Source organism: Sarcophilus harrisii, chromosome 4 (genome assembly GCF_902635505.1).
Source record: "Sarcophilus harrisii chromosome 4, mSarHar1.11, whole genome shotgun sequence".
Taxonomy (NCBI): Eukaryota; Metazoa; Chordata; class Mammalia; order Dasyuromorphia; family Dasyuridae; genus Sarcophilus; species Sarcophilus harrisii.
Genome location: NC_045429.1, coordinates 408,679,890 through 408,697,775, shown reverse-complemented (window position 1 = coordinate 408,697,775; position 17,886 = coordinate 408,679,890). Strand labels below are relative to the sequence as shown.

The 17,886-nt window shown below is 37.4% G+C and overlaps 1 protein-coding gene across 1 annotated transcript; it reads right to left on the bottom strand.

The window, feature by feature from the left end:
• Window positions 1–15,716: 15,716 nt before the first annotated feature.
• On the bottom strand, window positions 15,717–17,102 carry PRMT6 (protein arginine methyltransferase 6). The gene has a single exon (XM_031967177.1). The coding sequence runs from the start codon at window positions 17,021–17,023 to the stop codon at window positions 15,884–15,886; it is 1,140 nt and encodes a 379-aa protein (XP_031823037.1). The 5' UTR covers window positions 17,024–17,102; the 3' UTR covers window positions 15,717–15,883.
• Window positions 17,103–17,886: the final 784 nt, after the last annotated feature.

Here is a 17,886-nt window from a genome sequence, read left to right as displayed (position 1 = left end):
GTTTTAAAATATGGGAACAAGTTCTAGATTGTCAGCTCAGAAGAGAATTGGCTATGAAGGAAGAACTAAGTTTTTAAAAACTCACTTGTACCTTTTGCAGAATGTAATAAAAAAGGTGAGAATATTTCTTCCTCTCCATTCCTGCCACTCCATGTACTTATCAGTATGGAGTTTTAAAACAGAGGGACATGATTATAAGAAGCATATGCTTACACACAGTCTGAGAAGGAATTCAAGGATATGAATTCCTCAACTTCAGTGGAAGTTAGAAGAGATTCTGGTAACTGGAGAAAGGTTTTTGCTAATACTTCAAGAGAATAGTACTGGGGAGACTTTTGACTTATTCTTTGTAAAGGTTGTTTTCTTCCAGAAAGAGTTTGGTAATGTTCTAGCTATATAGTTCAGTTTAGCCAGAATTGGAAGGTTTTGGAGACTATAGTTAATTATCAGAGATGAGAGCAGGTCCAATAAGTCCAGATAATCTAAGCATATAAGTGTCACATCTCTGCATGGCACAGTTCTTTCAAGATCAGAGGTATGATTTAGTCATCTACATGTGTTCCTCATGCATGAACATTTTGTGCATGAGCTGTGTGTTTGCTCTCTTTCATTGATGGTATGTATAATATACATTCCATAAACTTAGTATGTATATTATTTGGTATGTATATTATATTTGGTATATTATATACATTATTTACATTACACATACATTTGATATGTATATTATACATACCACAGGAGGGAATATACATCCTAAGTTTATAGGGAGAAAAATCCTATTATAATTTTTCTTAATATACAATTTCAGTTTGTTCCCTTTGTTTTAAGCCATCTGTATATACACTGACTGCTGATCAAAAAGTTTTAGGAGTACAGAATTAAAGAGTATCTTAAAATTGTGATAGTCCTACTCTAAAAGAAACAATCTATGAACATGAATCAGGGCAAAGTTTGTCCCTGGGGTGTTATCATTCGTTAAGTTATGAAGAAGGGAGAGGAAAGACCAAAGGTGTATAGTAGTAACTATTAATCTTCTTAATTCTCCAAAGCATTTACTAGTTTCCTGTACCAGTTTAATCATAAAGTTTCTTTTTTTTTTTTCAAAAGAACTGCAAAGTATTTTTTATTTTATTTTATTTTATTTTTTGGGGGTACTCCCTCTGGAGGGGCCATTCTTTTTTTTTTTTTAATAGCTTTTTATTTATAAGATATATGCATGGGTAATTTTTCAGCATTGACAATTGCAAAATCTTTTGTTCCAACTTTTCCCCTTCTTCCCCTCAATGGCAGGTTCCCCTTCCCCTAGATGGCAGGTTGACCAATACATGTTAAATATATTAAAGTAGAAGGTAAATACAATATATGTATACATCTCCATACAGTTATTTTGCTGTACAAAAAGAATTGGACCTTGAAATAGTATACAATTAGCCTGTGAAAGAAAACAAAAATGCATGCAGACAAAAATAAAGGGATTGGGAATTCTAGGTAGTAGTTCATAGTCATCTCCCATAGTTCTTTCACTGGGTGTAGCTAGTTCACTTCATTACTGCTCTATTGGAACTGGTATGGTTCATCTCATTGTTGAAGAGGGCCACGCCCATCAGAATTGTTGTTGTTGTTGAAGTATATAATGATCTCCTGGACCTGCTCATTTCACTCAGCGTCAGTTCATGTAAGTCTCTCCAGGACTTTCTGAAATCATCCTGCTGGTCATTTCTTACAGAACAATGATATTCCATAATATTCATATACTATAATTTATTCAGCCATTCTCCAATTGATGGGCATCCACTCAGTTTCCAGTTTCTGGTTATCATAAAGAGGGCTGCCACAAACATTTTTGCACATACAGGTCCCCTTCCTTTTTTAAGATCTCTTTGGGATATAAACTCAGTAGTAATACTGCTGGATCAAAAGGTATGCACAGTTTGATAACTTTTTAAGCATTGTTCCAAATTAATCTCCAGAATGGCTGGATGTATTCATAATTCCACCAACAATGTATCAGTGTCCCAGTTTTCCCACATCCTCTCCAATATTCAGCATTATTTTTTCCTGTCATCCTAGCCAATCTGAAAGGTGTATAGTGGTATCTCAGAGTTATTTTAATTTGCATTTCTCTGATTAATAATGACTTGGAGCATCTTTTCATATGACTAGAAATAGTTTCAATTTCTTCATCTGAGAATTCTCTGTTCATATCCTTTGACCATTTATCAATTGGAGAATGATGGATTTCTTTTAAATTAGAGTCAATTCTCTATATATTTTGGAAATGAGGCCTTTATCAGAACCTTTGACTGTAAAAATGTTTTCCCAGTTAATTGTTTCCTTTCTAATCTTGTCTGTATCAGTTTTGTTTGTACAAAAACTTTTCAATTTGATGTAATCAAAATTTCACAAAATTTTGTGATCAATAATGATCTCTAGTTCTTCTTTGGTCATAAATTCCTTCTTCTTCCACAGGTCTGAGAGGTACACTATCCTATGTTCTTCTAATTTATTTGTAATCTCATTCTTTATACTTAGGTCATGAATCCATTGTGACCTTATCTTGGTGGTCAATGTAACTTGGTGTTGTGTGGGTCAAAGCATAGTTTCTGCCATACTAATTTCCAATTTTGCCAGCAATTTTTGTCAAACAGTGAGTTCTTATCCCAAAAACTGGGGTTGTGGGGTTTGTCAAACACTAGATTATTAAAGTTATTGACTGTTTTGTCCTTTGAACCTAACCTATTCCACTGATCAACTAGTCTATTTCTTAGCCAATACCAAATGGTTATGGTAACCATTGCTTTATAATATAATTCTAGATGTAGTACAGCTAGGCCACCTTCATTTGATTTTTTTTTTTTTCATTAGTTCCCTTGAAATTCTTGACCTTTTATTTTTCCATATGAACTGTGTTATTATTTTTTCTAGGTCATTAAAATAGTTTTTTGGGAGTCTGATTGGCATAGCACTAAATAAATAGATTAGTTTAGGTAGTATTGTTATCTTTATTATATTTGCTCGCCCTATCCAAGAGCATTTAATGTTTTTCCAATTGGTTAGATCTGATTTCATTTGTGTGGAAAGTGTTTTGTAGTTTTGCTCATATAGTTTCTGATTTTCCCTTGGCAAATAGATTCCTAAATATTTTATACTATCGGTAGTTACTTTAAATGGTATTTCTCTTTGTAACTCTAACTGTTGGATTTTGTTAGTGATATATAGGAATGCTGATGACTTATGTGGGTTCATTTTTTTATCCTGCAACTTTGCTAAAGGTATGGATTATTTATAATAGCTTTTTAGTAGAATCTCTGGGGTTCTCTAACTATAACTTCATATCATCAGCTAATCATAAAGTTTCAGTCTGTTTCCAAATTTGCCAACTGCTTACTAAATATGTCCATTTGATCATCCCACTGACATCTTAAACCCAGTACATCCTATATTAAACTTGAAATACTGCCTCAAATCACTAACTTCTCTGTTTTTAGTCATGGCTTCTCTATTCTATGATACCCAGGCTCATGAACTTGGTGCTATCTTGAAATATTTTCTCTTTCTCATCTAACATCAAAAAAAGTCAACAAATTTTGACATTTTATCTTTGTGGTAACTAATAGCTTTTTCTTCCTATTCACCCATATTTCAATCACCCTCGCTTAGTTTCCCATTTATTTTAGAATATAATAACCAGTCTAGCTCTTTCCAATTCACTTTTTACACACCAATCTTAGTATTTTCTCCAATGATCACACAGATTTCACTCCTATGCTCAAAAATCAACTGTGGCATATTATTGTCTACAGAATAAAGCAATATTTTGACCCTCTCACTTAAGACCATCTACACTATGGCTCTACTTTATCTTTCAACCTATAAACCTTCTACTCCCTTTTACATATTCTTTCTCCCAGACAAAATAACTTCATAAGATCTTAAAATTGTCTTTTCTTCCTTTATCTTTGCTATCTTTGCTCATTTCATTCCCTATACCTGGCATTTGAGCTGAGCTTTCAAGAAAACTAGGGATTTCAAGAGGTAAGTTGAAGATGAAGATGTGAGGCATAGGGAATAACCTATACAAAAGTATAGAGATGAAAAATGAAGGCCCACTCTCTGGAAGCATAATTTCTAAGGAAGGAAGACAATAAATAAAAGGAAGTAAAAGGTAGAGGAGATTGGAGGTTCCTGATTAAGGTATCAGGGATGGAGCATGGTTGAGAAATCTAGAGTGCAGCCTGGAAAGTATGAGATATGGCTGGCCTGAGTACCCTCTAGGAGGATCCCCTGGTAGTAACTATAAGTTTTATTACAGCTACTAGATAACACATGGATAAAGAGCAGATAGTAAAAGTCCTTAGTTCAAATTTGATCTTAAGACATTCAACTAGCTATGTGATTCTGAGGAAGTCATTTAACCCTATTTGGCCTTAGTCTTCTCATCTGTAAAATGAGTTGGAAAAGGAAATAGCCATTCCAGTACCTCTGCCAAGAAAACCCCAAATAGGATCACAAAGTCAGACACCACTTAAGAACAGTAGTAGTGGCAATAGTAAAAGAAAAGTATGTGTTCTTAAGCAATTGATAAGCATTGTTTTCCCCATTTTGAAAGTGGTCTAATAACTGAAAAGCCTACTTTATAGGATTAGCATGAAGCTCAAATAAGATTATGTATGCACATAGTTTCACAAATAGTAAAGGGTCCAAGTAATCTTGTTATTAGAAGACCCTAAAGAGTCTTGAAATACTGCCAAATGACTTCCAGAGCACTTGTGGGATTTTTTGTAGTATAGACCAAAGGTTTTAAACTACTTTCAGTTATACTCAGGGGTTCTGCCCTGAAATAAATAGAACCACCTTCTAGCATAGAATATGATTCATAGTAAAGACTTAAGGGCTTATTTGGTCAGTAATGTGTTAACTCAGTTGCCACTTAAAACATTTAAAAAAACATTCAGGAAAGCCATTTAATGGAAATTGTTTCAATAGGACCATAACCAAATAAGTTTGTTATAAAGAAAAACTGAATATTTGAAAATAGAAAAAGGTGAACTATTATAGGAAGGAGAAAGGAGGACAATGAGCTAATACAATTTGAAAGAAAGCAAAAGAAAAAAAATATTAACAGTGGATTCATGGAAAGGGACAACAGGACAGAAGATAAAAACCACCTTTTCTTTCAGAATTGTGTCAGTCAACAAGCATCTGTTAAGCACTTACCAGTTGACAGATATTACACTAAATGTAGAGACTTAAAAAGTCAACAACAGCCCCTGCACTCAAGGAGCAAGAAGACAGCAAGATCAAAAGGTGGAGGAAAGGGATAAAGGATTCCAAGCAGGAAGGAAAACAAGTATACCAGGAAAGAAAAATGGAAAAAATAGGAAATTACTCTTTTTGATAATTTCTGCCACCAATAATATTACAATTTCAGATGAGAAATATGAACCTTCCTGTGTTATTTTTTTGTTGTTGTTGATATTTTGAAATTGTCATCATTCCTTCCACCTCCCCCCAATTGGCTATGATATTTTAGACCAACTTGGATTTGTGTTTTACTCCACACTAAATCATTGTCCAGTTGGTCAAATCCCTGGAACATCATTCTTCCTTCTGCCTATTCTATTTTTTCCCTTCTTGAAATCAAAATTTAAGGATCATCTTTCCAAAAATCTAAAATGAAAACAGATTTACTCGCAAAAATCTGGTATCCTTGCAGGTATATATTGGAATTACTTATGTATTTATCTGTTCAATTATCATAGATCTTTAAGAGGTTTTTGGAGCATGTCCAGACCATCTAACATGAAGGTGCTCTGCATCTCATACCTCTATGGGTGGAACTAACCATCTTTGATGGGCTTCATAGTCAGAAGAGCAGAGGGAAAAAAGTGTTCATGAAAGAACTGACCCAGAAAAAGAGAGACTAATGCTATTTAATGCTAGTTATTTTTTTAAAAGGAAGCCTGTTTTGGTTATGCAGCCCATCATAGACAGCTAACCCCCACCCATGTAATAAGGTACACAGAGTGTTTCCATGTTATGTGGTATAAGCATGACCAGTAAAGACTCCTTAAAATACTTATGTATTAGATGATTGGATCCCTTACAAATTTATAGATGAGTCTTAAATTTATATCTTCATCCTTCATATCTCTAATGAGTTCAATCCTATATCACAAATTACCTTTTAGATAGCTCCACTTGTATGACCAAAGACATCTCAAATTCAGTATGATTAAAATGGAATTTTATATTTCCTGTAAATCCACCACTTCTCCTGTTAATCATCCTTATTTCCCAGGTTTATAACTTTTCATTCATTTTCAACTCAACAAAAAACCAAAAGACTATATACGTGTAGAAATATGCATTTATTATCAGAAAAATTCACTGTCAATCAAGTTTTATTAGGGATTCCTTTGCTGTAAGGGAGGATGCCGTCAGGTTGGGAGGCATATTTCTTCAGAAATTTATTTATGCAAAATGCATAAATAAAAGATTAATTGGGACAATAATCCATGGTCTCAAAATAAAAGCATTTGACAAAGAGAGGCAGCTGAATATAGTGGAAAGAGAACTGCTTTGGGAATCAAGGAACCTGAGTTTCTTTTAATTTCATGCCACTTACACTCTGTGTGGGCTGAACACCTCACTATTTCTCTCTTGGCTTCAATACCTTCATCTTTAAAATGAGAGCCTCAAGTAGACAAGGTCTCTGAGGTTCCCATAAGCTCTCTTTTTATGATTCTATGATAATCTTCTTTGCTTCAAAAGATAAAGGCAAAGAGGAAATAAAACTTTTTTTTTCTGTCAACTTGAGATGAGTTAACAGATTGATAGTCAATCAAAAAGATTTTGTCTAAAGAACTCTCAAGAGATCACGAAAAAATGTTTTGAAACCAAGCATATGTTTTAAGACATTGCCACATATCCATACACAGGCTATTAATTAGTCTAAAAACTGGTGTCATCTGGAATCTTCATGCTCATTCTGTATCTATAGTGCTGTGATAGGCAAACATTAGAACAGATAACATTGTTTTTGTTTCACATTTTCTTTTCTCACCCACTCTTCTATGTCACTCTCCTCCTTCCTGATTTCCTTCTCCCTAATTCTGATTCTAAATATCTTCATACTGTCTTCTGGCTGTCCAAAGCCTCAGTTACAATGAGAGTTCAACTTTCAAGTCTATTTTCCATGGAAATGTCACTTCTCCACATATTTACCCAAATACTACATCTTCCAAATATTACATTTCCCTACCATACCTTCCCTTTATCTCATCATTAAAAAAAAAAAAAAAAAAAAAAATGCAGAAGATAGTAAAAAAAAAAAAAAAAAAAAAAATGCAGAAGATAGTACTATCTTTAGAATCAAAAAATCTAGGAATAAACCCGAGTGGTGTTACCTGGAACAATTTATTTTCTCTCTGCTCCTTGGTTTCATCTTCTATAAATGAGGACTTAAAAGACATGATCATTAAAATTTTTTTCTAAGGTCTATGATCTTATGAACACTCTTATACTTCTACACATCTCAAATAGGCTTAGGAGGAAAATTCTTCAAAACTTCAATGGTTCTCTCATCTCATCCATGAGTATTCTTTCTCTCTCTTACACACACACACACACACACACACACACACACAAAAAAATCTCTTCTTTCAGTTTTTTTTTTTTCTGTCAGTTTTTGTGGGTGTATGTGTTTCTCATATGCTTTTGTTCTGTGTCTCTTTCTGTTGCACTCCTCACATAATCTGTCTCTCTTTGTCTCTGTTTCTTTTACTATATCTGTCTTGATGTCTTTGTGTCTCATTCTGGGTGCCTGTCTTGCTGTCTCACAGACTCTGTGTTGCTTTGTATATCTTTGAATGTTCATCTCATACACTTACACAAACTCTTATTTTCTGTCTCTCCTTATCTCTTCTATATTGTCTCTTTTTCATTATCTTTCTCTCTCTGAAGCTTTCTCCTTGTTTGTATTTTTCTCTGTCTCTTTCCCCTTCCTTGTCTATCTCTGATTCTGTCTTCTGTTTTTATTGCTCTTTCCTTAGCTCTTCTAGAAATACAGCAGTCCCTCAAGGGCCTAAAACTTTAGGTTTAGCTTGATTTTTCTGACCTGGGCTAGTTTGCCCCTCCTTAGGCAGTAAATGAACTTCTTCCCCTGGGGACTTAACATGTCAAAGCTGGGCATCTGATTTTCTGTCATCCTGGTATAGCTCAGAATCCCCAAGCTCAAGCAATCCAGCATCTTTAGCCTCCCCCAGGAGCAGCAAGAATTAGAGATTTGAGCTACATGTCCTTTTCATGGGTATAAATCATAGCCCAATTCATGCCTTCTCATATTCTATTTATGGCTACATTCTCTTTCTTGCTCTAGCAATCCCCCCCCCCCTATTTTGTGGGTACCTATGTAGTATTAAGTCCTGTCATCTTTTTCTCTTGCTCTGACTACATGACAAGCACATTTCCTTTTAGAAATATACAATTTCTGAAAAAATGTCTTTTTTATGTCATTCACAAATAGGAGCATCTGGGGGATCCTTCTTTCAAGGGAATCCTTCTTAAATTTGAATTCTGTGTTGGATATTTTTATAATAGTAGCAGACGATTCCCTGATTTATATTTTGTTTCATATTGATAGATCATCAAATCATCTTTTTTTTTTTCTTATAAATTTAAATAAATTTAAATGGAACACTACAATTTCTGAAGATACAAAATTGAAGATCACTCAAAACGAAATGGAGATGGACAGGTGGACATAGTGAAAATAAGTAGGCTACAACATCCATCTATACCACATTTTATGAAGGAATAAGTATAAAAGATATCAGAGATGTAAAAAGAGGTAGACCAATAAGGTAGTAAGGTTAAGGGATATTGTTTGACAACCTTCATTCTGCACTTGTTTTCAGACAGTGTTAAATCACTCAAAAGAAGAAGCAGTTAAACTGGGTCTATGGAGTCTGTGGATTGATATCAGTGAGTTTGTAAAGTAAAATGGGAAAATACATATGTGTATACATATTGTATTTTATTTTCACTAACTTTTTGTTTCTATTTTAGTGCAATACAGGTATTCTTTATTTACATATTTAAAAATAGTATTCTAAGAGGGACTCCATGGAATTCATCAGATTACTAAAGGGGTCCATGACACAAAAATGATTAAAATCCCGATCCAGAGGAAAGCCTTCATTGTTGAGTGGATACTCTATGGTGAATTTGTCAGTACTTAAACAAAAGTTACATAGGACAGGAAATTATGAATAGTTTATGGGTCTGTATCACTGGAGGAAATACAAACATCAATATAATTATAGATGTGTTAAAAAAAGATCTTACATATTATTTCTGGATATAACCTTACAAGGAAAAAAATGAGTAAAATAGTTCACTCTAATATACAAATATTCCTATCCTAGAGAAATTTGCACTTATAAAAGAGCAGCTGCTTTCCCAAAGAATTATCTAAGTTGTTAGAATTTCATATCTTAGGGAAAACAAAGACTTTTAGGGGAAAAAAAGGAGAAATTTTTTGTGTTGCCATAGTCTATCTTAAAACTCCTTATATCAAACTACTTAGGCAGCAACTTATTAAACATTCTCAAGCTGTTAACAAATGAGCTTTAAAAACCTCACAGTCCTTTCTTATAGTCACCAGCCTATATCTATACTTACTATTTCTTGTCAGTATTGATGCATCAATAATACTGAACTATTATGGTCACATTTTCAATAAGTACAATCAAATGTTTCTTTGGGTACCAATCTCCTTAGTTCTTGCTAAAGTTTTTCTTCCCCCACAATATTCTCTCCCAAATCTCTTCCCACACACACACACACACACACACACACATATATATATGTACATGTATAATGTATCTATATTGTATATTAGAAAATCCTCTAAAAATATTGACTTTTCCCTTCTAATCACAATTTAGGCCAGTCTTGTGGAGTTCTAGGAGAAGCCTGAGAATTTACAACTTAATCACTTTTGATTTGGGGGAATTGTTAATTTAAATAGGAGCAAGAGAAAAATCTGACCTCTCCACTCTGAGATGTGTTGGATGGTTTATCTTTATCGTGGACATATATGCACTAGAACTATAAGACTGTAAAACTTAGAGTTAAGTTTTAGAGAGTTGCATAAAATTCAGAGGAGTTAAGTATCATGCCTAGGAATACACAACTGTTATATATCAGCACCAAGATGTGAATTGTCAACCAAGTTCTTCATGTCTCCAAGTTCCTCTGTCAATGTCATGTTGCCTTTCTCACTACAGACATATAATATATGTATACACATGTATCTATATATAAAACATTAAATATGCATTATGTTGTATAGGTATATATTCAAACTGACAATGGACATATAGGTTTTGTTGCAACAAATTTGCTGCTACACATTTGGCTAAAAGGAGGGGAAAGTATCAGGGAATGTATCATTTCAGGGCTTTAGAACTAGAAAAGATCTCAAAGCTTATCTAAAAAACAATTTAGTTGATTTGTAGTTGCCTAGTTGTCTTTCTCATGGAACATTTTAGTCAATCAGAACTTCCTTAAAGAGTTTATACACAGATACAGCTTAGAGTTGACCAGAAGAAATATGACTGGTTATTTTGGGGCCCAGAGCAAAATGTTAAGGCAGGATTGGGATGAGAAAATGGATTGAGGGGAGAAGGAAGAAAGGACTGAAGAGAACTCTAAAATAGCAATGAAAGAGATAAATCAGTTAATCAACCAATGAATCAAATCCATGTCCTCAAGTTTATAATCCATTTGGGATCCAAATCTAGCATAATTGTACATGCTAAAGAGTTTGTTATAAGGAAACTGGAAACATTTAGAATTTTTCATTCCTTGGGTTCCTTCAGTAGCAATGTGACATCTTCATTGGGGGCACTAAAACAACTCAACCAAAAAGTATTTAGTAATCACTTACTGTGTCAGGAACTATGGATAAATCCTAGGGAAAGAAAAAGCAAAATCAGCTCTTACCCTCAAGAAGCTCACATTCTGATGAGCAAGACAAAATGTACTTATTGAGGTAATCAAAGTACATGTGAAGTAGATATAAAGAATCTGGCAACTAGGGTAGAGGGTGGGAGAGGGTGAAAGACAGGAAAGACCTCCTATAAAGTCACAGTAGCAAGTCAAGCAGTCAGCAGGAGACAGTCAAGCCCAGCTAAACAAACTTAGCAAAGCTAAAAACTTAGCCAACTAAGCAATATTCATCTCGATGGAGATGCCACATCCATTGGTAAGTTTTTTAAGAACCTCATAAAAAACAAAATTTTTCAGGTACTTCAGTATCAGATGCTTGATTTGCATCCACCACAGCTTTCTTATATGTTTTTAATTCATTACTAGTTTACTCTGTATCTACTCTTTCCATTAATACTGTATGCATTTCTGGGAATAGTCCCTCAAAGGTTTATAGGGGATATATGTGGTTATTGTTACAATGCTCTCTTACTAAATGTCTTTGATGTTGTTCACTGTTTTCAGCTGCATTTTACTCTTCATGACATTTGAAGTTTATTTGGCAAAGATACTGGAGTGCTTTGCCATATCCTACACCAACTCATTTTTCAGATGAGGAAACTGAGGCAAACAGGGTTAAATGACTTGCCCAGCTTGACATAGCTAAGTGTTATGAGGCCAGATGTAAACAAAGGAAGAAGACTTCAGGCTTACCACTCCATCTGGTATACCACCTAGCTTCCCTAATTAATGCTTTTACTTTTACTTTGAGCTAATTATGTCTGCTGGCTGACTCTTTAGAGTCAGGTACAACAATGGTTCTTCCAAGCTATAGTTTTAAGAGTGCATACCCACAGAGTACCCTTGAACCTTTAAGAGTAATCACCCCTTAAGGACCCAACTTGCAAATCCATGAGTGATGAGCTGCGGAAGATGTCTCTTAGAAATTTCATCAACTACCATGAGTTTAACTATCAGTTTTGCTGATGACTCCTAATCGAATTTTTCTATTCCTAAATCTTTCTCCTGGATTTATTATATATCAGTTCTCTGCTATTTTCTTCCTCAAATATAGCATGTCCAAAATGGAACTTACCCTACTGCCAAATCTTCACATTTCCCCCCAATCACTCAGATTTATAATTGCAGTCAATCCTCTCTTAGTTCCCACTCTTATCCATATCTAATTTTTCACATGGATTAACGTCTAGTCACCTCTATATGTAAGACTATACAGGGATACTATTAAGTATACTGGAACTTATTTGATTTGGTAATTAAGATCTTTGGGATGCTGACTTGATAAATGTTAGATATCCTTTTGAGATCCCTTAATTTGAGTCACAAATGAAAATGTCAACAGATCCTAGGAGCACTCTAATGGAAAACTCCTTTCAAGCTGACATTGATGCATTTGGGATCAAGGAGAGGCACTGTCTTTGAAGTACAAGTTATGGGTAAAGTGTGCTATTTTTTCCAATTCCTAGCACATGTCCAGGTCCAAAATGTTTATCTAAGATCTCATAGCTATTGTGGTCAACAAGAGCTCATACCATATTATTTATAGAAAAGCCCACATTAATTAATTATAGAATTAAAAGCCTATAGGTTTAGAATAAAGTTAGAGTGTGAGGTAGCAACAACTGCATTCAAATCCTGACTTGATGCTTACTGTGTGACCCTAGGCAAGTCACTTGTTCTCAGTCCAGGTTTTCTTATTTGTTAAAAAGGGATAAAAGCATCTCCTCTCTCCCTTCCCAACCTCTCCTCCCCGCCCCTCCCCTGCCCCCCCAGGATATTCCTTTCCCCAGAGGATAACTGAGATATTTGTAGCGTTTTGCAAACTTAAAAGTGTCATATAAACGATAGCTATTTTTTAAAAACTTGAGTCTGCCTAATCCAAACTCCTCATTCTATAGATGAAGAAACTGGGGCCCAGAGAAATTAAAGTGTAAGTAGTAAGTTTTACAGGCAGGATTCAATCCCAGTCAAGTTTAGAGGCGTTCCTACTGCACTATGGTCCCTCTATTTTTCTAAATACACTTATAGTTCCAACATTCATTTTTATAAGATTTTGTATTCCAATTTTTTCTCCCTCCTTTACCTCCCCCCCTTCCTCAAGACAGCAATCTGATATAGGTTAAACGTGTACAGTCCTTTAAAACATATTTCATATTGTGCAAGAAAAATCAGATATGATCTCTCTCTTTAGAGGCTTCTATGATAACTCACTGGCTCTATCTACCACCATACAAATACCAGGAAACAGATACATGTTGTTTCTTTTATATCGAACCAGAACTGCACAAGGACCAAGACTTGCTCAGAAACACATTTTGGAAATGTTCAAGTACCAAACCAAAACCTTTTCTCTGAAATTCCTTTCCCTTCTCTGATCCTGTTCTGTCATTTGTGAAAACAACGTTTTACTAAAGACTAGAGAGAGCAAAAGAATAGTGGATTGTTTTGGATTTGGTATGTTAGAACTGAGTTCAAATCTTACTCTCGATCATAATATATTAATTGTGTGATCCTGGGCAAGACAAGTCTTAATATTTAATAATTTGTTGCTTCGTTGGAAAAAAAAGGGTGGGGGGAGGTGTATAACACCATCTACCTAACATGGCTATTATGAGGATCACTGAATAACATATCAAATGTCTGACAAACTTTAATGTCTTAAAATTAAAAAAAAAACATAAAATTCATATCCATATTAAAGTTCATTTATAATATACTTTCCAGTTCCACAACTGTATCATTCTGTTTGTGCAAATCACTGTACTTAGTTCAGCAGTTTTTTCTAAGCCTGGTTTCTGACATTTCACAACTATTTTCTTGCTCTTTGTCTGTATAATGGGAATATGAAGATAAAGTAGATGTAAATGTTGAAAATGTAAATTTTTGTTTTAAAAATGCAAATGTTGGTCAGTATTATGCTGATGACAGTAAGTACTGTTTTTTATAAAATTACGAAAACCAATTAGAAAGTGTAATGCTATTCAGTGAAGAGCTACACTGAGCTGATCATATAACAAAAAAATCACTATAGCAAAGTTCTCTTTTCTACAGCAGACAGCTTTCTAAAATTTTACATACATGCAGAACACAGAACCATGTAAATTTAAGGTTTAAAAAAAAAACTTATTTCCCATAAACTGTGGTTTAAATTAAGTCTACCTTTCTATTTATGTACTACTTACAAATAATAACCTATTAAAATTATTTGCATACAAGAATGGTAACAAAAGTATAATTTTTATTGACATTCAGTAAACATGTAAACATGGTAGAATATGAATAAAGATTCTCCCTCAGTGAAAGAATAATCTTACAAACACTAATGACAGCAACTTATTTACATTACTTTTATCTGCAACAAAAAAAGATGAGGAGACTCTGAAACATCTAAAGTATTGAAATAAATAAAAGTAATCGACTATTTTGGAATGTAAAATTTGTTCGTGTCTTAACAATTTTCGGTGAAGTAAAAAAAAAAAAAAAAAAATTAAAGAAAACCCACTTTGTTTTTAATTTCCCTGAGGCTATATTCTGAAGGAGTTTCTAACTTTTCACCAGAGCTGACCAAAAGGAAAAAAAGTCAAGTCACAGATAATGGACAAGGTTAATCTCAATTAGATAAAATGAAATTTGTCCAAATTTTCACTATGCAGAAAATAAAATAAAAAATATCACAATAAAAAAGAGGAATATACTTCATTACATGGGAATTTATCATATTCACAAAACTTTACTTTTGGCTCACATAAACGGGAAACAAAGACTCAAATCCTTAAATTCATGCCTTAAAGTCCAGGCCACATGATCTGTCTAAATCAGGAAATTAAAAAATGAAGAATCTATCTAAAGAACAAGTGTTCTTCTAAAGGCTTTGTTTTGCTGTTAATTGGTTGAAACAATATTATCACAGGTTTAAGGGAAAAAAAAAAAACAACCCAGAGGTCAGAAATTGAGACTGTTCATTCCAGCCCCACTTATCCAATAAGAATTATAATAATTTATAGTCTAACACTCTCCTTTTAAAAAAAAAAAGGAAATTGGAAACTTGTATATTTTCTTAGAAAGATATTAACTAAGGGAAAAACATTTAGTTTAAATATTTATTACCCTTCAACTGTAGTACCATACAATGCACCATGGAAGTTTCTTAGGTTAGGCTGTGAAACTGGGAAGTGACATTCCACCGTACTTTAATGGAATTATGTCCCCAATTCACTTTAGCACCCCACCAAGGCGACGGATCTTTAAGTAGGAATTATTCCGGAGAACATGGCTATTTAAATTGAGCGCAACCTTGCTGTTCACTTTATACCTGTCCTTATTGCTACAATGTGCGTTACAATTCAAGAATGGTATTTAATCAATGACAATTTCTTAGGCAGAACAATACAGGGGAAAAAAGGCCATTGCGAGGGGAAAGAGCTCTCAGATCAAGAAAATATGGCACTGGAGAGAGCAAATTCAGACTGGAAATTCAGAAAGTCTAAGTGGAAGGAGACCTTCTCGTATCTCTGAACTTTAGCCTAAACGAGGACCAGAGGACCAAACGGTATCCTCCTTTCTGGAGCTTCTTTCTCCCTTTCTTCCCTCCCCCAACATCCTCCCCCAGGCGAACGAAGGACAAAAAGTGCTCTGTGCTACATGCATCTGAGGTTCAAAAAAATCTTTAGTAAGCACTTTTGTAAAAAATAGCGTTAAAATCACCAGAAAAGTCGTCTCCTCTCGAGGAGACTGAGGCCACAGCAATCTCCACCCCTCCCTCTCCCCGAGAGCCAAACGCGGTCAAAGGCTGTCGGAAATCTCTGCTTTGTCCTCAAGCCCCGCTTCCCTCTCCCCCCCCGCCCTTGGGAAGCGGCGTCCGGGCTCAATCCCCCATGCGAAAATCCTTGGTCTTCTCCTCCTGCTCCCCCACTTTGTAGCGGAGCAGGACCCGGAGGTGGCGGGGGTTGTCCCGCGAGGGCGAGAGCGTGATCTCCCCGGAAATGTCCGTGTCCTGCTCCACCTGCAGAGGTTCGTCCAGGTAGAGGAGCGCCTGCTTCCAGTGCGTCTCCGGGTGGAAGGGCGAGGTGGACAGCACCAGCGGCTTCTCGCCGTCGCCCCCGGGGAAGGTGACCTGGAACCAGAGCGCGAAGCCGTGCATGGGCGCCGCGCCGTAGCAGCGGCAGCTGAAGCGCCCGCCCACGCCGGCCTGCAGCTCCTGCTGCAGGCCGTCGCGGTCCAGCTGCAGCTGCGCAAAGCGCTGCGGCCGGGCCAGCACTTCCTCGCCCGTCAGGCCCTGCACCACGATCTCCGAGTGCCCCATCAAGCAGCGGGTGGCGAAGCCCTCGAGGCAGCTCATGTCCACGCCGTAGCGCTGCTTCACCTCCCCCCAGAAGCCCAGGCGCCACTCCAGGGTCCGGTCGTTGATGGGCGCCAGGAAGAGCTCGGCCGAGGCCGGCAGCAGAAGGCCGCCCTCCTTGAGCCACTTGGCGCGCGCATGCAGCACGGACGCCAGCATGGACTCGTGCAACAGCCCGTAGCCCATCCACTCGCTGACTATGGCGTCCACGCGCTCGGGCAGTTCTACCGTCTCCACCGGGCCCGGCAGCACGTGCACGCGGTCCTCCAACCCGTTGAGCCGCACCACCTCGCGGGCTTGCTGCCAGATGTCGCTGGCCTCCACGGCGTACACGCGCCGCGCGCCGGCCTGGGCGCAGAACACGCTCAGGATGCCCGTGCCCGCGCCCACGTCCAGCACCGTCTTGCCCCGCAGCGACGCCCAGTTGCGCAAGATGCCCAGGCGGTAGGCGTCCGTGCGGACGCGGTCAGCAATCATCTCCTCGTGCACAGACACGTCCGAGTAGCACTCGTAGTACAGGCGGTCCCGCGCGCCCTGCTCCGTCTCCTGGGCCTCCTCCAGACCCCCCGGGTCGCGTTCCCCTCCATCTTCCTCTTCGCCACCCCCGCCGCCCTCTCCTCCGCCGCCCTCCGCCGAGTCCATCTTTCTCTTCTTGGGCAGCGACATATTCTCTCAGCCGGAGCCCCTCCGTGGGGCCACGGGGCGAACGTCGCCCGTCCGCGCCGCGGCCTCCTTCCGCGCCGCCGGCGCCCCCGCTGACTTCTGGGACTTGTAGTTTGAAGTCACTTCCTTTCTGGCTGCTGTCGGCGTCCGCGCTGCACTTCTTCCACTCGAGTCCCGCCAAAACCGTTTCTCTTTTGAACTCCTCACTGTCTTTCCAGCCCTGATTATGGTCTCCTCCTCACGTGCTGCTGTGGGAGCGAGCTCCCTCCTCTCTGTGCTCTTTTGTGGGAGCGGGCAAGTCCTCTCTATTTACACCCTTTTGTGTTTGCGCTCCATCTCGATCAGAAAACTGCGCTGCTTCTCTTGGTGATCATCCTTCTGGTTAGGCTGCAGAGAGGCTTAGTCCACCAGCTTTCATTCAGGCAGAATGTAGCGTTCTCTATAATACTGAAACAAAGAAACTATATTTGTAAGGAGCTTTGCAGACCTTAAGGTACTATATAAAAATGCAAGCTATTTTTGTTGTTTAATAACAAAACAAAAATACTATCTCCATATTTCTGCCCGTCTTCTCCCTCCTCCTCTTTTACTGTTTTTAGTGAGGGTTAATAGACTAACCTCTTTGATGATGTACAGGAACTGGGTTTTTTTTTGTTTTTGTTTTTTTGTAATGTTTTCTTGGGGTCTCTGGGAGGAGCTTTCGGTGCACTTTAGTAATCACAAGTGCAGTCAGGTGTTATCTCCTCCAAAGTCTTGTCTCCTTTCCCGGGGCCCCATTAGCTTTCTTAGAAGCCTACCTCTCTTGTTGGTTCCAGAGCTTGAGCTCCTGCCCGCCAGTCCTTTGTGTTCTCAGCCTCTGCCAGCTT

Bases quoted from the DNA above. Each gene is read 5' to 3' on its own strand.
- PRMT6 (XM_031967177.1), bottom strand. From the start codon at position 17,023: ATGTCGCTGCCCAAGAAGAGAAAGATGGACTCGGCGGAGGGCGGCGGA.